The 20,085-nt window shown below is 56.4% G+C and overlaps 2 protein-coding genes across 3 annotated transcripts; both read right to left on the reverse strand.

The window, feature by feature from the left end:
* Positions 1-1,125: 1,125 nt before the first annotated feature.
* On the reverse strand, positions 1,126-7,892 carry GCAT (glycine C-acetyltransferase). Of its 2 annotated transcripts, XM_025882269.2 has the most exons (9): positions 7,630-7,892; positions 6,016-6,146; positions 4,637-4,738; positions 3,777-3,923; positions 3,083-3,237; positions 2,863-2,945; positions 2,495-2,666; positions 1,728-1,849; positions 1,126-1,445 (listed from the first exon to the last, which is right to left on the reverse strand). In XM_025882269.2, the coding sequence occupies exons 1-9, from the start codon at positions 7,835-7,837 to the stop codon at positions 1,294-1,296; spliced, it is 1,272 nt and encodes a 423-aa protein (XP_025738054.1). In that variant the 5' UTR covers positions 7,838-7,892; the 3' UTR covers positions 1,126-1,293. The 2 variants fall into 2 exon arrangements, with proteins under 2 accessions (XP_025738054.1, XP_073738880.1); XM_073882779.1 differs by lacking the exon at positions 4,637-4,738.
* Positions 7,893-8,755: 863 nt separating this feature from the next.
* On the reverse strand, positions 8,756-10,651 carry H1-0 (H1.0 linker histone). Its single transcript, XM_025881829.2, has one exon. The coding sequence runs from the start codon at positions 10,297-10,299 to the stop codon at positions 9,715-9,717; it is 585 nt and encodes a 194-aa protein (XP_025737614.1). The 5' UTR covers positions 10,300-10,651; the 3' UTR covers positions 8,756-9,714.
* Positions 10,652-20,085: the final 9,434 nt, after the last annotated feature.

Consider the following 20,085-nt stretch of genomic DNA (forward strand, 5'->3'; position numbering starts at 1 on the left):
CTCAAGCTCTTCCAGACCACAAGCTAGGATTCCCAGAATCCCAGAGTTAGGATCCCTGCAGCTCTCCCAGACCGTCCATCCGGACATCCAGACTAAGGGCAGGGCTGGGGGGTCGAGGGGGTCCTAGTTCCCTGTTGTGAACGAGGAAGGGCCCTTTCATCCTCCCTGCCCTACCTCCAGCGAGGTACGAGCTTCCCAAGGCCATGCCACGCTGAGGGGGGAGCTGCGGTGAATCAGAACCTATCCCGCCCGGCCCCCGGCCCCGGGCCCATAGCGCTGAGTGGGGAGGACAATGAAGAGACAAGGACCAGGGACAGCGACTGTGGGAAGGGGGCTGTCATCGTGTCCACTAGGGGAGCAGCGAGCCCTTGCTGGGGACAAGTGTGGATGGGGCCTTGGCAGCAGCAAATCAGCTCTCCCGAGAGCCTTGCAGGCCGGCTGCCTAGCTGACTCCAAGACCTGGATTCTGGAGCGGACGCCGCGATAGCAGCCGGAGCCTGAGCTCGCTGCGCCCCCTGGCGGCTGATCAGCAGGCCAGTCGGCCTTGCAAATGAGCCGGATGGAAGGACCCCGGTAATACCAATGTAACATCCACTCTTGGTACGGTGCGGGAAACTGAGGCACACACAGGTGAAGGGGCCTGCCCAAGACCACAGAGTCAGGGGCAAAGTGGGCTAAAATACATGGTTCCAGACTGTCAGGGGCCTTTCCAATAGTGACCTACGTTCTTTCCTTTGGGGCCTGACTCCTCTGCCTCTCCATCCACACACGGGTTTGGGTGCCCAGCCCCTCCTTATCTGGGCAGCTGTAAGCCACCCTCTGGATGGGGAGCAGAAAGCGAGGTGTTCTCCGGAGGCTGAAGAGTAAGTGGGGTGGGTTGGGTGGGAGAGGACCCGCAGGGTTGGTGCGTAGCTGATCCTCTCTAGCAGCACAGAATCCAGTTGTGCCACATGGGGGGCCCCTGCCTACATTATCCCCACTGCGTGGGTCTCATCTTAACCTGGGGTAGGTGGTCAGCTCTGATCTACTCAGGAGCCTGCCCTCAGAGCCCCAGCTCCTGCCTGATTCTTCAACTGGTCACAGGACTAGGCCTGCCTGGAGAGAATAAAGCACACCAACACGTCAGCCCGTTTCCACACTTATTGCTTAGCACTCTCAACCACAAACACAGGCCTTGCCCCAGCCCAGCCCCAGGACTTTGACAGGGCTCAGAGTCTCTGGCCTGGGCTGACAAAAGGAACCTTTTGTCAATGTGGAAGGAGGGGACCTTGGCTCTGCTTGTCACCAGCCAGGTCAGGGTAGTGCCCCATGCAGCCGCCCCACCTCCACGAAGGCCTCCACACAGCGGTCGATGTCCTCCTCACTGTGCACTGCTGAGATCTGCACCCGGATCCGGGCCTTGCCCCTGGGGACCACTGGATAGCTGAACCCGATGACAAAGATGCCTGGTAAGGTAGAAAGCGTCAACCTGGGGCTCACCAAAGCCAGACAGCCTTTGGGAGACATGACACATGGTTCCTACTCCCCTGCGGGTCACAGAGGGCAAGGGAGGTGCCCAAGGTCTCACAGACATGAGACTGAGTGATGGCCTGGGATTTCCAGCTTGGACAGACAGCTGGTCTAAAGGGGGCAGTAGGGTGAAGGTATGGGGGAGCATTCACAGTATAGGGGTTCCCTCTTTTCTCTGAGGACCCATAACCGGTGCCCCCTTGTCCCAGCTTCCTTACCTCTCTTTAGCATGTCATCTGCCATGCAAGAAGCCAGCCGAGCATCACCCAGCATCACAGGGCAGATAGGGTGACGGGCTCCCAAGATGGTGAAGCCAGCAGCCTCCATCTTACTGCGGAAACTGTGGGCACAAGCTGGGTGTCACAGGTAGCCGGGGGCTGTGGAGTGTTCACCCCACTCCTGATGAGCACACGATCCAAGATCTGTGCCCAAGTCTGCAGGATGGACCAACAGAGACAGATGCAGGCCCAGAGAGGCAGATGGGGAGCCGGGCAAAGGAACCGGCAGACCAAAACAGAGCGTGAGAAGACAGGATAGGGGCGCCTGGGGGGCTCAGTCGTTAAGCGTCTCCCTTCGGCTCAGGTCATGATCCCAGGGTCCTGGGATCGAGCCCCGCATCGGGCTCCCTGCTCGGCGGGAAGCCTGCTTCTCCCTCTCCCACTCGCCCCTGCTTGTGTTCCGCCCCGCCCCCCGTCAAACAAGTAAATAAAATCTTAAAAAAAAAAAAGACAGGATAATGCAAGATGGGGAGACACAAGGTCATTGACAGATAAATGTACCAGGAAATGGAAGGAAGAGGCAGAGACAGAGAAGAGGGAGGTGGGTGGGCAGGCAGCCCTTGATTAAAAGGACCGAGTCCCAGTGCAATCTGCTGGGAGCATGGTGTGGGCAGAGGCAGAACCCGTAGGCCTGGGCGGGCACACCGGGGACAGGCCCCTACCAGCTCCCCCACCCCAGCCTGCCCCACCCCTGCCAGGGACCGCACCGCTGGGTCTTGGCTGCCATAGTCTGGACAATGGCATTGCTCTCCATGAGCAGGTCCAGGGCCTTGGAGGCACAGCCAACGACAGCAGGTGGCAGGCTGTTGGAGAAGAGGTAGGGCCGGGAGCGCTGCCGTAGCAGGGACACCAGGGGCCCGGGCCCTGTCGTGTAGCCCCCTGAGGACAAGGACAGAGGTGAGGGTGGGAGTCAGAGGCCAGGGGCCAGAGTCTACCCCGAGCCCTCCCCCCGAGAGGACAGTCCATGCTACCCTCTTCCTTGTGGTCCCAGGTCGCCCCTCTGCACCCGCCCTGAGACCTCTCCAGGGCCCTCCCTGTGGATAAGGGGACCCCAGGGCCAGGACCCTGCAGGTACCTGAGGCTCCACCCAGTGCCTTCCCCAGTGTGGAGTTGATGACGGTGACCTGGTCCATCACACCCAGCAGCTCATCCGTGCCCCTGCAAGGGAAGCTACGTCTGCCACCACTGGCTTCCTGAGTGCCCAGGGATCATGGGTTGGGTGAGGGGCTGGCGTCCTGGTTTCCCACCCACCCTTAGAAGCCCGACCCAAGGCCCTAGGTGATGTATGGTCCCACCGTCCTGTGGCCCCCAAGAAGCCAGTAGCATGGCATTCATCCACAAAGACCAGGGCACCATATCGAGAGGCAAGGTGGCAGATCTCCCGCAGGGGCGCGATGTCGCCGTCCATGGAAAAGGCCCCATCAGTGGCCACCAAGCGCAGTCGATGCTTCTGCAGGGAAGCCATGGGCAGGTGATGGCTGGTGTCCCAAGTTGGGCCAATCCTCCCATTCTCTATGCTGCTTGGGGTTCTAAGAGCTTACCTTGCTCAGGGTCTGGCATGGAGGTGAGCACATAAGCCTTACTGTGTTGGGGCTGGAACATCCTGCCCCTCATCTGTGCCTCCCTGAGCCTTGCCCACCTCTTCCAGGGCAGTCCTGGCCAGTGAAAACAGCTCAGTCTCCCCTGCAAGAGGGAGGGTGGGGTGGGGCCACTTCTATCCCGAAGCTCATCCCACCTTTATGCCCAGCAGGCCCTGCCACACATAAGGTGATTGCTAAAAGTCAAGGCAGCCTGGACAATGGGATAAGGCCTTGGGGTGGAGGGATTTGGGTTCAGCTCTTGGCTGCTTCAAACTTTCATGTTCTTTGTCTGCGAGTGCAAAGTTCGTCCCTCCAAGCCTCAGTTCATTCAGCAGTGCCGAGGCTGAGCATAAGCCCGGTTCTTGCCTCTGGAACCCCTGGGCCTCACCCCACCCGGGCCTCACCCCACCTGGGCCTCCTGCAGCTTGGCCTCCAAGTCAGCCATGTCCAGGTGGCAGTAACAGTACTTATGGGCCTTGCACAGACGGATGCCATCGATGATGGAGGCATGGTTCAGCTCGTCCGACAGGACTGCGTCCTGTGGGGTCAGCAGGGCCTGGAAGAAGGCAGTCGGAGTAGAGCTATTGCCCAACCACCTAGGGGGTTCTCTCTCCCCATGTCTACCTGAGTCAAAATGTCACTGCCATCCGGCGCATTCGTCTGGGCAGGGAGGCATGGAGCCCCCATTTGCCTCTATCTGGGTCCCCAGGGCCCCAGGTCTGGGCTGGACCAGGGCCCAGCTCCTGTGAGAGCAGGTGAGAACGTGTTTGGCGAGTACCTGGCCCCGGCTATCTCTGGCCTCCCCACTGATGGAGGTTATCTCCCCAGTGCCCCGGAAGCTGGTCCCTTGCAGGTCCCAGGATTCCTCCTGGAGCACCTACTTGTCCCAACCTTAGCCTCCATAAGAAATGGGCACTAGAGGGCGCCTGGGTGGCTCAGTTGGTTGAGCGACTGCCTTCGGCTCAGGTCAGGATCCTGGAGTCTCCGGATCGAGTCCCACCTGGATCGAGTCCCACCTCGGGCTTCCTGCTCAGCAGGGAGTCTGCTTCTCCCTCTGACCCTCTTCCCTCTCGTGCTTTCTATCTCTCATTCTCTCTCTCTCTGAAATAAATAAATAAAATCTTTAAAAAAAAAAAAAAGAAACGGGCACTAGAGCCTCTAGGCACGGCACTGACATCCTGCCGGGTCCTCCTCACTGCTCACTCCCGAGCCTTCCACAGCCGAGCAGTCCTCACCAACTCCCACCTGAGCCCTCCCCTCTCCCCACACCTCAAAGAGGCCAGTGTTGGCATCAAAACAGCTAGGATACAGGATGGCATCCTCCCGCTGGTGGAAGTGGGCTATCTTTGCTTCCAGATCCTTGTGGATGCTCTAAAGAAACAGAGTGAAACAAGTGTTAATGCCTGCAGGGTCACCTGAAACAAGTCCTGGGGACAGAGGCTTTAGAGGGTCACAGACTCATCACAGAAGGCCTACAGCCTTGGCCTCTGCCTTTATTATTATTATTATTTTTTAAGATTTTTATTTATTTATTTGACAGAGAGAGACACAGCGAGAGAGGGAACACAAGCAGGGGGAGTGGGAGAGGGGGAAGCAGGTCTCCCGCTGAGCAGGGAGCCCGATGCGGGGCTCGATCCCAGGACCCTGGGATCATGACCCGAGCCGAAGGCAGACGCTTAACGACTGAGCCACCCAGGCGCCCCATTGGCCTCTCCCTTCTGTCTTCATCACAAGAGCTCCCCCAGAGTCAACAGGAACCTGGCAGATGGTTCTCACTGAGGAATCAGGGGCTTGCTCGGTGTCCGTTCCTGGTTGGACCTTCGTTTGTAACGGGGAGACCCCACTGAGGGGTCCCAATGAGGAATTATGGGTGATGATGGCAAGGGAAGCTGTCTTCCCGACATCAAACTAAGTGCCTTTTTTGGTTGCTTAACGGCAAAGAAAAGGTACGTAGGTTCCTTTGGGCCTCAAATTCTTATATTTGAAAGCTGTCTGGTCAGGGTGAGGGTTTTGTCGGAAAGTGCCCTGGCTGGGGGTTAGGAGTCCTGCTTCTGACATTCATTTCACCGTCCCTTTTCTGAGAAGATGGGTAGTAATAATCACAAGTAGTCAGGAGCCAAGCCACCTGGGTTAAACTCTTATCATAAGAGGCGGTGTGCCCTAGAGTAAGTCACTTAATTTCTCCGGGCTTCGGCCTCCTCATCTCTGTGACAGAGACAAGAACAGCACCTATCACTTATGACTGTTAGGAGCATTAATAAGTTAATATTTGCAATGTTCTTAATATAGTACCTGGTACACAGTAAGCACTGTAAGTTTCATATGTGTATGTTTATTTTGTAACATTCACACAATAAAATAATCGACATTTATTGAGCACTTCTATGTGCCAGGCACTGTTCTAAGCATTTTTGCATGCAGGTGGGGGAAAGGGATGCTCTGAGAGGAAGAGTTTCTTTTGCAACACAACAGAAGCCTGAACCGGCCTTTCTGGTGGATAGCTCTAGGCTAAGAGTGGGCCCACGGCCCTGGGATGAGCTGAGCTGGCTAAACCAGCCCTGTTGACTGTGGGAAGCAGGCAACTGGGGTCGGTGCCCAACGCTGGGGACAAGGCACCCCCCCCAAACCCCACAACAGCCTCTGTGTACCTGGGTCCCACAGATGAAGCGGGTAGAGCTAAGGCCGGCTCCAAACTCCTCCAGGGCCTGCAGACCTGCCTGGATCACCTCGGGGTGGCTGCTCAGGCCCAGGTAGTTGTTGGCACAGAAGTTAAGGATTCCTGAGGTGGAGGATGGTATGGACACAGCAGCTCAGGGCAAAAAAAGGGCCTGGAAAAGCGCCAGTGCCAGGCCCTGGGGACTTAGAGAGGAAACAACCCTGGATTCACCCTTGAGAAGGCAACACCCACACAGTATGACCCACTCTGGGGCAGAGGTCAGGATGGGGGAACTAGGGGCCCCTAGGAGGTACTGAATCCGACAGCTACAGGAGAGGGAGGGTCAGGAAAGGACCTTCAGAGTGGTGCCTTGAAGGATAAGAAGTTTAGACTGGCTCTGAATCACATTCTACCCATTGAGGAATGTAGCCCTACCTCACAGGTTTCTCCTGTCCCTGAAGACTACCAGCAACCCCTCATGCGGGCCTTGGCTCCCTTGTGGGTCAAAGAGAGCTGGCTCGGGTGCCCACCGTGGTCCTCAGACTCCACACAGTTGACTTTGCTGCCTGGTACAGAATCACGTGCCTAAAGTGTGTGGATGTGGGGGGTTTCTCTGAGACCTCAACTCCTGACTTATAAAGGGCAAAGTGAACACAGCTGACGTGAGGGGGAAACTGAGGCCTGTAAAGGGCAAAAGCAAGAGGAGAACCTGTCTCCTCATTTCCCATCTTTTGACCTGCTCCAAGCTTCCCCCAGGCGAGGGTGGGGAGGGAGGCAGAGATTTTTTGGGACCTCGGTTTACAAATGAGTACAACAGCCCCAAGGATCCCAGGCCTATTTCCTGAGCAGAAGGCGGGTTTGGGAGCCTGTTTATAACCAGCACCACCTGGGGCCCCGCACAGACAAGACAGGTGGTGACCACTGGTTACACAGGCATGAGGAAGGCCCAGTGGACCACTTCATGGTGTGACCCCTGCAGCAGCTGGTGGGCCCTTGCTCGCTGTGACTCTGGCCAGCAAGTTAGCTTCTCTGACCCGTTAGCTGACCTTCCAGCTCCAATATACAGGAGGACCCGGACCAAAGCCCAGCTCTGCCTGCCGCTAGCAGGGGCTTTTGGGCAAGCCATTTCACATCTCTGAGCCTCAGCTTCTTTGTCTGTACAATGGGAGTAGTTATTCCCGCGTTTGGAGGTTTGCAGGAGGCCACGTGCAGCAGGTGGTGGAGTCCTGCACAAGAAGCAGCTCCAGAAATGCAGGGCTTCTCGCCGCCGCCTCCCACCACCCTTCCCTGAAGCGGCCCGGTGGGAGCCAGCTGGGTGTCTCTCTTTTTCTCTCACGTTCTCACAGGACCGGGTGTCACTCCAGCCCTACCCTCTGAGTCAAGAAGGTGCTCAGCAGCAAATCACCTCCCTCCGTGGAAACAGGTTTAACAGGTTACAGTTAACCCTGGGAAGGCGTAAAGTCAGCCTGATGGATTGGGAAAGGGGCCAGCGGCTACGCGTGCAGATACTCCCACCCGCCCCCTGCCCACCATTCCAGCGCAGGCCCGGAACTAGGGTCTTCGAACACCCGGCCAGGTCCGACAACTCCCGGGAGGGGGGAGTTACCTCCGGAGACGCCGTCCACGTGGATGCGCGGCCCCTGACGGGACGTAATGACCCGCTCGCTCTTCCAGGTGCCAGCCTCGCGGATCGCTTCCAGCTCCTCTTCCAGGACGCCACGCAGCTGGGTCAGCGCCGACTGCGCGCGGCGGCCGCGGGGGACTGCGGACAAAGCAGCGTGGAGCACGCGACCGGCCCACATGGTGCCCACCATCACCCGAGCGCTCCGGCCGGCCCAAGGGCAGTGCGCACGGCGGCCGCCGCCGGGTCCCGTGGGCCGGGGGAGGGCTGGGGGGGCGGGCCACGGCAGCCAATCGGAGCGAGAGGGGCGGGGAGGCGGGCCCAGCGGGGGGGGGCGGGGCCTGGCGGAACCCGCAGAGGATGAAAACGGATTGGTGTCTAAGTTGAGACTGGAGCGCTCCGCGTGGGGGAAGGGGAGGCGACCCGGCGGAGGGTGGCGCGTCCCAGGGCCCAGCCCCGCAGACCCCCACACCCCCACCCCCCCACCCCCCCACCCTACTCCTATCCCCTGCCTACACACCCAGCGCTCGGAACAAAAGGGGGTGCACCCTGGAGCCCAAAGACGCAAGACCCTAGAAGCAGGCAGAGGCACGCTCTGTACCCTTCAGCCCCGTTTCCCGGAACCGTCCTCCATTCGCAGGTGCAAACGCCCCCAGGATTTCACCCCAGCCTGCCTGCCCGATTGCTCCGCATTCACCTCCAGCCTTAAAAGTGAGGGAAAATGCACCGATCAGGTTTTTTTCATTTTTCAATTTTATTTTAAAGTTTTTAAAATTACAAAGACAGCAAATTCTTCCCGGCACAAATAACACTTGTTAAAAAAAAAAAAAAGGAGGGGGGACCACGCGCAAGTGCGCATTTTCCTATATTATTAAAAATAAAAGACGACTGTACAGGTTTTTTTCTCCCAGCTCCCGGGTGTGAAACGTTTAAGTACTAGCCCTAGATACGTATATATACATATACACACATACACACAGAACTAGCTCTGTGAAACTACTTAGCAATTCAAAATTGACTGCAGTATGTCGTACTGTCCACTCCCCGCCCATTCCCCCTCCCCCATCTACAACTACTTTTTATAAAAGACTCAGAAGTAAAGACGTCGGGAGGTTTTTAAGTGGCAGGTGGCAGGGCTGAGCCCCACCAGGCCACCAAGCAAAACCACCTTTCTTACACAGGAGGAACCAAAAACCAGGGGAAAAGGAAAAAAGTCCTCCTATGACACAATCCAATTATATGGAAAGACCCAAGTTTTAACAGGGCACACTGAGGCACTTGGCTGACTAAATCCCCACCCTTCCCCCAAGGTTTCCACTCCCGTTTAACATGAGACTTTCTGAAGCCACAAAGACCCCCAAATGGCTAGTTTCCAGCTGACTGAGAGAAGCCACCGCTTCCCAGACCAGCTGTCACTTTGACCCCCCCTTCCCTTCCCTAGGACAATTAGGGAGGCCACAGGGGCACACTAACCGTGAGAAGGAAACTGGATTTGGACCCCCACACTGCTCACTATTGGAAGGTGGAAGTCAGCCCGGCGAGTGTTTTTTTCCCCACCTCCCTCATCTGCCATCCAGCTGCTGCCACCCCTCCCTTCTCCCCACCAAGGTTCTGGAACTCTCACAAGGGGTGTGCAATCTAGAGAAGGCTGGCTCACCTTAAAGATACTCCTACAAACCTTACCATTTCCGGGCTCCCCCTCATCTAGTTGGAACCAGCGGCCTTGCCCATTCTCTCCCACCCCTTTACCTTCATATTGAACAAACCATCCAACCAAACAAAACACACAAACCCACCCAAGTCCCTAAACCCATTAAGTAGATTAATAACAATGCAACGAAATAAAATATAAGTACATTCTCATCATTAGAGACGAGATTTGTTGTTGCTGTCCTTGCACGATTGGTTAAGGAAAAATGAATTATTCCCTAATTTCTGAGGAATCCAAATTCTCTTATGAAGTCAGAATAGAAAGAGGCAAAGGACTGCAGATGAAGATCAAGAGGGAAGAAAAAAGTATTTACAGAAAATAGGAGACAAGCAGGAATGTCCACAAGAAAAGCCTCATTGTCACTTCTTCTTGCCGGCCCTCTTGGCACTGGACTTGGCTTTGGGCTTCACTGGTTTGGCCTTCTTAGGCTTGGATGCCTTGACTGGCTTGGCCTTGACAGTCTTGGGTTTTTTGGTTTTCTTGGGCGTGGCAGCCGGCTTCTTCTTGGCCTTCTTGACTGGGGTGGCTTTGGGCTTCTTGCTTGGGGCTTTGGAAGCAGCCTTCTTGGGCTTGGCTGCCTTCTTTGGCGTGGCCACCTTCTTGACTTCCTTCTTCGTCTTCTTGAAGGCCACTGACCTCTTGGGCTCGTCGCTTTTGGCCAGCCGGAAGGACCCTGAGGCACCCACCCCTTTGGTCTGCTTGAGGACCCCAGTGGTGACCAGGCGTTTGATGGACAACTTGATCTGCGAGTCGGCGTTCTCACCCACCTTGTAGTGGCTCTTGATGTACTTCTGGATGGACTGGCGCGAGGAGCCAGCGCGGTTCTTCTCAGCCTGGATGGCAGCCACGATCATGTCTGAATACTTGGGGTGGTCTGTGGACTTCTTGGAGGCCTTGGCCCGCTTGGGCTTGGCCGCAGGGGTGGACGTGGAATTCTCGGTCATGGTGGCCTGTCTGGTCCTGCTGTTGAAGGAGGCGCCTTCAAAAGGGCCAGCCCTCGTCGGAGGCCCAGGAAAGCCTTACTCGGGATCTGCTCTGGCGCTCCTGACTCCCGGGCCAGTCCGGGGCCCGGCTCTCAGGGACCTGGCTCGGGTCGCGGGAGGACTCGCCGGGCCGGCTCTGTGTGGCCCAGCCCCGGCAGTCTGTCGGTCGGTCTCGGCACCTGGCTGCGGCTCCGGCTCGGGCTCGGGATCAGGCTCGGGCTCGGGCTCTGCCTCCGCCTCCGCCTCTTCTGCCTCCCTTTTCCCAGCTCCGCGTCTGGCGCTCGGGCGGCGCATCCGGGTATTTAGCGGCGGCGGGCGGACCGCGGTGAGGACAGGGCTGCTGGCTGCCTGCTCCCGGCCCGGAATGGCGCCGCGCCGCCGCCATCTGTGTTTCTTCCGCCGAGCAAATCCGACCTTTACCCCCGGCCCGGGCCTTCCTGCTCCCCGCCGCCGCCCGGGACCGCTGCCTGGCTCCCTGGGCTCCCCCGCCGGGCATCCCGCCGGCCCAGCCGCCGCCCCCCGCGCCCGCCACGCGCCCCAAACGGCGCCGAGGACCGCTGGTGCGCCTGCACATTTCCCCTTTGCGGGGGGCTGGCTCTGCGGGGCCGGGGAGCCCGGGTGCAGGAAACCCCCCGTAGCAAAGCTCCCCCCTGGGGCTACCGGAGGCCCCGCTCCCGGCCCGCAGCGGGACCCCCCAGCCCGGCGGAGCGGCTGGAAAGCGGCCCCAACTAACACACACTGCCCCGAGCCGGGCGACTCCCAGCCGGGCCGAGCCGGGACAGGGGGGAGGGGTCGCTCCCCCGGGGTCCGGTCACCTCTCGGGGGTCATCCCGCCACCGGGCCCCCCGTACCTCTACCTCTTCTCTGTCCTTGGGGCCCCTAAGCAAACTTTCCCTGGAAGAGTTGGAAGGGCACTTTCAAACTTTGTCCCTTCCCCCTCCTCTGCCGGCTCTCCCCCAGCGTGCCCCCTGACCTCTGTGTGGAGGTTCTTTCCTGAGGCCGAACCCCCACTACTGCCCGGGACCCTGGAGGGAATGAGGAGAGGTCTCCCGAGTTCTCTCCTTTCCTCAAAGACCCCCACATCGCCCATATATCCTAATCGGGAATTCATTTATATGCCTCTCTCAGCCTAGGAGTTTCGGGTTCTCAGAGGCAGAACCTTGCTGCCCCCACCTCTGAGGCAACCCTGGGGGTCAAGTCCCCCTCCCAAGATCCCTTGAAGGCAGTGTGTGGGGGGGTCTGCAATGGAGGGACTGTCACAAAGGCTCCAACAAGAGGCTTGTCCTGGGGGCCCCTGGGATGAAGAGAGGCCCTGAATGCTTTGGGAACTTGGGAAAACGGGGTTTTGGGGGAGAGGTGGAGGAGGGGGTCGCGTTCCTTGGGTCCTGATTAATCCTCGGAAAGTGTGCAGTTGTTCAGGGAGCGGTGGCCGGGACCACCGCCATTTTGCTGGGAGGATGCGATGTCTTTGTTAAAATGTATACATCTTTTCCGTGCTGCTTGGCAGGTACAGATGAGGCGAACGAGGGGCGTCACCGTCTGAAGGGAGTCTTGAGGGGCTCCGAGGGACTTTAGGGGACCAGAGGCCAGCAGAAGGGACCCCAGAGTTCCTGGGACCCCTTGTCAATGACACACATCCTAATCACGTGCAGGGCCCGCTTGGCTGGGACCCTGGGTAGAGATTCTGGGATGCTCCCTCCCTAAGCCCCCTCCCACAACAAACCTGCTTTTATTCCCTAAGCAAAGAGGCAGGGCACTCTTCATTTAAACAATACCCTGGGAGTGGGGGTTTATAGCTGGTCAAAATGATGAACGTGTCTCCGGTATGGTCCGGGAGCTGTTTGCAGACACTGGCTGTTGGGGAGGGGAGAGGGGGATGGTTGGAGGGTTTAGGTAGGGGGTGGGGGGTCGTAGCTACCGTTGGGGGGTAAGGGCTCCTACTGGACTTGAGGAGTCTCTGAGGCCAGGGAAATTACTAGGTTTCCCCCACAAACACCAAGGGATGGATTAATCCAAATGATTGGGAGGCGGGAGAGGGAGGCCTGAGACTCTCTATCAGATGCCTTCTCCACGGCTTATTTTGGTGGCACAGGCAGAAAAGGGAAGCCACGAAGGGCCAGGTTAGTTCAAAAGGTCAAGGTTCTTATTTGGATGATGTCAATTACCCCGAAGTTTCCTGATTTGAAAACACAACATTCTGGTGGATTTGTTTTAGTTATTTACAAAGACAATTCTGGTTCCCACTAAGATCGGGAGGGGTAAGTAGGCAATCCAAATAGCCACCCCTGGGTCTGAGATGTGTACACACCCCCCCCACACACGCCACACACCCCCACCCACGCCACGGTCCTGGGTGTCTTAAAAATAAGGACTAGATGAATCCTTTAGCACGATGATGAAACAATTTCATTTACACAACGCCTTATAGTTGGCAAAGTGCTTGCTCTCCACTCGTTTCTTGATTCTTTGCGCCTCCAGCCTAGGGAGGCAGCCAACGTGATCACTCCCCGGATTATCCCCGTTTTACCGTGGAAGCTGCGGGATTCGGAAGGATAGATAATGGGGGCGCACTGTAAGGCTCAGCTCCCTGCGCCCCCAGGTCTTCCCTTCATTTTGTAGCCTCACATCCCATATCCCTGCCCATCCCAGAGACCTGTAAATTCTCTCCCGGAACTGAAGCCAGAAATGGAGGGATGGGTGGCCTGGGAGTCGCGGGGGCTTCCCTCCGCGGCGGGATTCACCGCCCCAACCCCCCCCCCCCCCCCGCCGCAGTTAGGGAGAATTGGAGGAGAAGGGAGGGGGCCGGGAGTTGGGCGCAGAGTCCGAGATCAAGGGGGACAAGATGAGGAAAGGCTGCCTCCAGATTGGCTTGGCCTCACCTCGCCTGGCTGACACTGCAGGGCCTGGGGGCTTCTTGACTCCGGCCGGGCACCCCCACAGGCGGCTCCCCGGTCCGCACCAAGCGCCAAGCCGTTTTCCGGCCTGCCGACTGCGAAACTCCCCCCCTCCCCCCGCCCCCTTTTACGCGAGCCCTTTAAAAACCCGGGAGCCACAGAGCTGCAGGCAACTCCTCCTGGGAAATGTAGTTCCCCCCCCCCCCCCCCCCGCGCCGAGCCCCAGCATTCTTCCCCCATCCCCCTTCCGCCCCCGGCGCGGGGAGGGGGTCAGACATCATCTGTCCAGTCACGTGGGGAGGGGCCCAGGCCTCCCCGCTGTTATTCCACTTGCCAAAAAAGGCTTCAGTGTTTCCACCTGTAAAAAGGTGAAAGGCCATCATCTGTCCTACCTACGTCTGGTGTTGTTGTGAGGGTGGAATGAAATCCTGTATGGAAAAGTGTAAATTGCATTAGAATGCCAGGGGTCAAGTTTTTCTAATGTTCATATGTTTGCACGTGCCAGCCTTTATTAAATAGCATCTTCATTTTTCAGAGAGGAGGTCTAGAATGACTGAATGACTTGTCCAAGGTGGGTCAGCCTGAAGGAGGGTGGGAGGGTGACACTCCCAAGTCAATGACTCCCATTGCCTGGCTGTTGGGGAGGGGAGAGGGGGATGTGCAGGACATGCACTCATTCTGGGCTTTGGAACCTTAGGGTATTCACTTGATAAAATGCCCCGCACTGGGGTAGTCACTGGGATATGGCCGTGAACAAGGGATAACAGATTCCTGCCCTTGTGGAGCTGACATTCTAGTTGAAAAGATAGATAAGCAATAGACCAGATAAAGAAGTCAATTATCCAGTGTGTTGGAAGGCCATAATTGCAAAGACAAAGTTAGAGCAGGATAGGGGGAGGTGATGGGGCAGTGGTAAAAGGATGTGGTTTGCAATTTTCAATGGGGTGGTCAGAGAAGCCCTCATTAAGAAGCTGACATGTGAGCAAAGATTCAAAGGGGGTGAGGGAAGGAGCCATTCTTATTCTTGGAGGAAAAATCTTCCAAGCAATGGGAACAGCCCGTGCAAAGTCCCTGTGGCGGGAGTGTACAAGGTGGCTGAATTAAGGGGGACAGCAGGAGAAGATGAATTTTTCAAAGGTAAGAGCTGGGGAGAAGTGAAGAAGGCACAGGTCACATGGGGGTGTGGGGGGCTTTGGCTCTTACTTGAGTAAGATGGGAGCCATGGGAGAGTTTTGAGCGGAGGAGGACATGATGGGACCCACAGACAATGGTCCAGCCCGGTTAACTCTGGTTGCTGTGTGAAGAGGCTGCAGAAGGCAAAGACAGAAGCAGGGTGAGGAGGTGGTTGTGATAATCCAGGTGAGAGGTAACGGTAATTTGGCCCAGGTGGCAGCAGTGGAGGGGATGGGAAGTGGTCAGGTCTTAGGGCACCCCAAGGACTTTGGCTTGAACACGGGGAGAAAAAGCTATCGTGAACTGAGGGGGGGAAGCCTGAAGGCAGAGCAACTCGGAGGGGTTAGGTTGGAGATGTCTCCCAGATGGGTGAGCGGAGATGCCGAGAAGGCAGGTGAATAGGAGAATCCTAAGTCTGCAGGGAGAGAGTCTGAGGTCTCAGATGCACATTTGGGAGCTGTCAGCAGACGGCTGGCAATTAAAGGACGAGATCAGAGGGAGAGCAGACAGGAAGACAGCGAAGGACCAGGCCTGGGGCTACTGACAGGACGAGGTGGGAGTGAGGAGGAGGCACCAGCAGAGGGGACCAAGAAGGAGCCGCCAGAGAGTTGAAAGGCAAACGGGGGGAGGAGGGGTGTCCCGGAGGCCAGGGAGGAAGGAGAGTGTATCAAGGGTGGGGAGGGAGAGGCCACCTGTCCAATGCCACAAGCCAGGGCAGCAAAAGCCATCATCTGGAGAATGAGAATGGGTGACCAGAAGATCTCCCAGAGCCCTTCCAGCTCCCTGGGACTCAGGTAGGGCTGGGGGCGGAGGGCGGGGAGTCGGGCCACAGGTTCGGCCCCCAGCTTTTAAACATCTTTCCTTCAGGGACAAGAGGAAATAAGAGCCTTGGCAAGAGGCCGGAGATGAGGGAAGATTTCCCAGAAGAGGACACAGGAGCTGGGCTTTGAAGGAGGAACAGCATTTCCACAGGTAATGGGGGCGGCCAGTTGGTGGAACAGCGGGAGTGGAGGCGTGGCCAGGGGCCCCGCAGGTGACTGTACAGGCAGAAGTGAGGTGACTGAGCGGCTCAAGCAGAGATCCAGGCAGAGTGGGATCCAGGCCTCACAGCTGGGCAGAGGGGGCATGGAATGTTTTTGCGCAGGGGAAGCGGTGCATGTGACACGATCAGGTTGGCATTTCTATTACGTATGTAGGTAAGCAAGTAAGCAAGCTCTGCACCCAATGTGGGGCTTGAACTCGGGACCCTGAGATCAAGAGTCGCAAGCTCCACCGCTGAGCCAGCCAGGTGCCCCCAGGGTTGGCATTTTAGAAGGTCCTCGGGCTGCAGCCTGATGGTGGCCTGGAGGGCGAGGGTGCTATCTGAGGGGTGTGGGGCAGTCGCGCCAGGTGCAGGGATGGAGAGGAGGGGCTGGATTTCAGTGACATTGAAGAGGTCAACCCAGCAAGTCTCCCGGAGAGAGAGATGAGGGCGAGCAAGCTGAAGGTATCAATAGGGGTGTCAGTATATGGACTGTGGTGGGTAGGGGAGAGGGCAACTCTGGCCACGTTGGGCTTGCAGAGCCTGGGGGGCTCTGGGTGGGGGTGTCTGGAGGCTGCTGGGCAAAGAGTCAGGGACTCAGGAGAGAAAGTGGAGCTGGAGACGAGAAACTGGAAGGGTTTGCAGCAAAGTGCCGCCATTCTCAGGGGAAGCGTGGAGAGAGAAGTCCACGGCTCCTGAGATTCCAGCAGGTCAAGATCAGGGGGCGGAAGAGGAGCCAGCCAATAATGTTGGGGAGGTGGGGTGAGAGCCAGGGCAGAATGATGACCCCCCACTCCTCTGGAAATCTCAGCCAAGCTCAAGGCTCAGCCCCTGGACTTTCTCCTCCCTGAGGTTGTGCTGACTTCCCAGCCTCCCCTGTCTTGCCTTGTAGCTCAGTGCTTCCCAAACGGAGGCAGTTTTGTGTCCCCAAGGACATTTGGCAATGTCCAGACACAGTTTCGATTGTCCCAGTAGGGGGCTGCTTCTGGCATCTAGTGGATAGAGGCCAGGGATGCCTGTCGCTTTAATGCCCTCCAAGGCACAGCCCAGCACCCCCACCCCCAACAAAGAATTGTCCAGAGTGCCAAGGTGGACAAACTGTGACATAGTCAGAGAAAATCTGTGAAGTTCAGAGTTCCTGGGGAGGTGGGGGCATCCTGCCTCACTTGTGCCGTCAGTCCCCAAACTGAATATAGGACTTTTCCTATCAGAGCTGCTCAGAGGATATTAACAGACACAGTGTGAGCTCAGATGAATCCTCCCCTGGGATGGACAGCACCTGTCGGTGTGCCAAGCACTGGCCTAACTTTAGACTTGTTATCTTTCTAGCTGTGCTGAGGGGTGGACTGTTAGTGTCCCCAGTTTACAGATGGGAAAACTGAAACAGAGAGGTGAAGTAACGCGCCCAAAGTCACACAGCCAGTGAGTGGCAGAGCTGATTTCAAACCGAGGCGTATCTGACATCAAGTACCTACCGCTTTGCTCAGCGGCTTCTTTTTAATAGTATTTTTTTTTTAAAGATTTTATTTATTTATTTGAGAGAGAGAGAATGAGAGATAGAGAGCACGAGAGGGAAGAGGGTCAGAGGGAGAAGCAGACGCCCTGCTCAGCAGGGAGCCCGATGTGGGACTCGATCCCGGGACTCCAGGATCATGACCCGAGCGGAGGGCAGTCGCTTAACCAACTGAGCCACCCAGGCGTCCCTCAGCGGCTTCTTTTTAAAGAGCACACACAGAAGGAAATGAGCAATGGGTTAGGTCCTCGGGCCAGGCTGATGGCTCAGGGGACAGGGGCCCTGTCACATCACCTGTGGCCCTCCTTCCTTCTCTGGGAAATTCACCGAGTGAATAGATTATCACCATTGTCCTTAAGTCAGGGAGGCCTTACTTAATTTCATTGAACAAATGACGTGTCTCTTTCTTTTAAACAGATTATTCATATTACACGGGGAGAGAAATGTCTGCAGATTTTTCTTTCTGGTGAGAAATCTTTTTTTTTTTTTTAAGGTTTTATTTATTTATTTATTTGAGAGACAGATAGTGACAGAGACAGGAAGAGAGAGCACAAGCGGGGAGCAGAGGCAGAGGGAGAAGCTGACTCCGTGCCAAGCAGGGAGCCCGAAGCGGGGCTCGATCCCAGGACCCTGATATCATGACCTGAGCCGAAGGCAGACGCCTAACGACTGAGCCACCCAGGCGCCCCCATCTTAATCATTTTGAAGTGTTCGGTAGTATTAAGTATATTCACACTGTTGTGCAGCCCACCTCCAGAGTTCTTTCCATCTTGCAAAATCAAAGCCCTGTCCCCATTAAACAGCTCCCTGTCCCCTTCCCCCAGCCCCTGCCACCCCCATGTTACTTTCTGTCTCTATGAACTTGACTCCTTCAGGAATCATACAGCGTTTTGTTTTCTGTGACTGACATCACTCAGCGCCATGTCCTCAAGGTTTATCCATGTTGTAGCCTGTGTCAGAATTTCCTTCCTTTGAATAATAATCATTATTGATGGCTGGACAATATTCCATTGTATGTATGTATCACATTTTGTTTATCCATTCATCCACTGATGAACTCTTGGGCTGCTTCCACCTTTTGACTATTGTGAATAATGCTGCTATGAATACGGGTGTATCATGCTTCCTTTAAGAGTAGAGAAGATTTTGCCCCGCAGTGCCCCAGATGAGGTCAGAGAGTTATGCCTGGCCGGCTCACTTCTACCCTGGGGAGAGGGAAGAAAAGAATCAGGGTATAAACTCCTGCCACACTGTAGCAAATTGCCCCAAATGGGGTGGTTTGAAACACCACAAAGGAGTCAGCAGATATGTGTTCCTTCCGGCTGTCCTGTCCGGGAGAATCTTTTTGTCTTTTCCAGCTTCCAGAGTCTGCCCGCATTCTTTGGCTCGTGGGTTTTTTCTATCTTGAAAGCCAGCAATGGCGGGTCAAGTCTCTTTCATGATGCCATCTCTCTGGTTCTGACCCCCCCTGCTTCCCCCACTTAAGGACCCCTGCGATGACCCTGGACCACCCGAATAATCCAGGCTCATCTCCATGTCAAAATCAGTTTAACTCCCCTATTGGCATTGCAGCATAACACGTTCGGTTTGTGGGAATCAGGCCTTGGACATCTTTGGGGAGCCGTTAGTCCTCTCACACACGGTTACCCACACACCTAGGGGGCGCAGGGGATGGGGGATGGGAACAACATCCCTCCCCATCTGCCATGGCACCGAGTGTGGCCCAGCTCCTGGCCGGGGCTGTTCCGTATTCCAAGAAATCTCATGTGGGCAGAGAGCTAGGGGCAGGGTGGATACTCTCCGGTCACCTCACAGCAGTGCGACTCGTAGGGAAGGAGGGGACATTTGTAAAAACCCACGGGCTGGACTCTGTTAGATTTCTGGTGCCCCCCAAAATCAGTTGGTTTTCAATTTAAAGAGTCCAAGCGACACCTAGCCCAGGTGGAGGTGAGGGGCAGCTCCTACTTCTGGCAGGTCCCCAGACAACGAGTTACCCCAGAACCTTGTTGACAGGAGGAGACCGCCATCCACTGGCCCCTTCTTCCCCCACCTCACCCCGTCCCTCCATCTCCAGGTCTTGTTTTCTTTTTTTCTGATGACCTCGTTCTCCCATCTGCCTCGTCTACCTCAGAGCGTGAGCCTCGCCACAGCAGGTCCAAGTCAAAACCCTTCAGAAGAGGAGGAGGCCCAGGGGGTGCCAGAAGAGAGGCGCGCTTGGCCTCTCGAGGCTCGGAGTCCCGTGGCGGGGGCAGCATTGATAACACCGCAGACTGGGATTGCACGGAGCTCCAAGCAGGCAAGCGGCAGGGGCTGTGAAAGGGGGTGACCGGAGGGTTAATGCAGAGCAGGTGCCGGGGAGGGCCGTGTGGCCGGATAGAGACAGTGCCCGGGTGTGTGGTGTGAGATGCCCGCAGAGAGGTGAGCCACCTGGAGCATGTGGGGTTTGGGGCCACAGCAAGGGGTGTGGATTTGGTTCTAAGTGCACTGAGAAGCCACTGAGCCGAAGGCAGACGCTTAACAACTGAGCCACCCAGGCGCCCCTTAAGTTTCCTTAAAGAGTTAATCCAGTTACTTTATTTTTTTTTAAGATTTTATTTATTTGAGAGAGAGAGAGAGAGAACACACACACACACACACACACACACACACACACACACACACACGCATGAGGTGGGGAGGGGCAGAGGGAGAAGCAGACTCCCCGAGGAGCAGGAAGCCTGACGTGGGGCTCGATCCTGGGACTCCAGGATCATTACCTGAGCCGAAGGCAGATGCCCAACCAACTGAGCCACCCAGGTGCCCCCAATCCAGTTATTTTATTTTTATTTATTTTCAAAGATTTTATTTATTTATTTGACAGAGAGGTAGAGCCAGAGAGCACAAGCAGGGGGGAATGGCAGAGGGAGAGGGAGAAGCAGGCTCCCCACTGAGCAGGGAGCCCGATGCAGGGCTCGATCCCAGGACTCTGGGATCATGACCTGAGCCAAAAGCAGATGCTTAACCATCTGAGCCACCCGGGCGCCCCCCCCATCCAGTTCTTTTAAAACACAAATTTAAATTACGACAAACATCATTCATGCAAGAGAGTATGCAACATCTATACACAATTCTAAAGGTAATATGGAAACAAAAATCTGTGTTTCATC

This window comes from Callorhinus ursinus, unplaced genomic scaffold, assembly GCF_003265705.2.
Source record: "Callorhinus ursinus isolate GAN/ISIS: 27379988/994484 unplaced genomic scaffold, GSC_fseal_2.0 scaffold48, whole genome shotgun sequence".
NCBI classification, from domain to species: domain Eukaryota; kingdom Metazoa; phylum Chordata; class Mammalia; order Carnivora; family Otariidae; genus Callorhinus; species Callorhinus ursinus.

What these genes read in the sequence shown, in the direction of transcription:
- GCAT (XM_025882269.2), bottom strand. Translation starts at nt 7,837, where the DNA reads ATGGTGGGCACCATGTGGGCCGGTCGCGTGCTCCACGCTGCTTTGTCC. An exon ending in GCTTCATCTGTGGGACCCAG is followed by an intron (nt 4,739 to 6,015) that starts GTACACAGAGGC and finishes CTGTTTCTTTAG; the next exon opens with AGCATCCACAAGGATCTGGA. An exon ending in CCAAGCTGCAGGAGGCCCAG is followed by an intron (nt 3,238 to 3,776) that starts GTGGGGTGAGGC and finishes GCTTCCCTGCAG; the next exon opens with AAGCATCGACTGCGCTTGGT.
- H1-0 (XM_025881829.2), bottom strand. Translation starts at nt 10,299, where the DNA reads ATGACCGAGAATTCCACGTCCACCCCTGCGGCCAAGCCCAAGCGGGCC.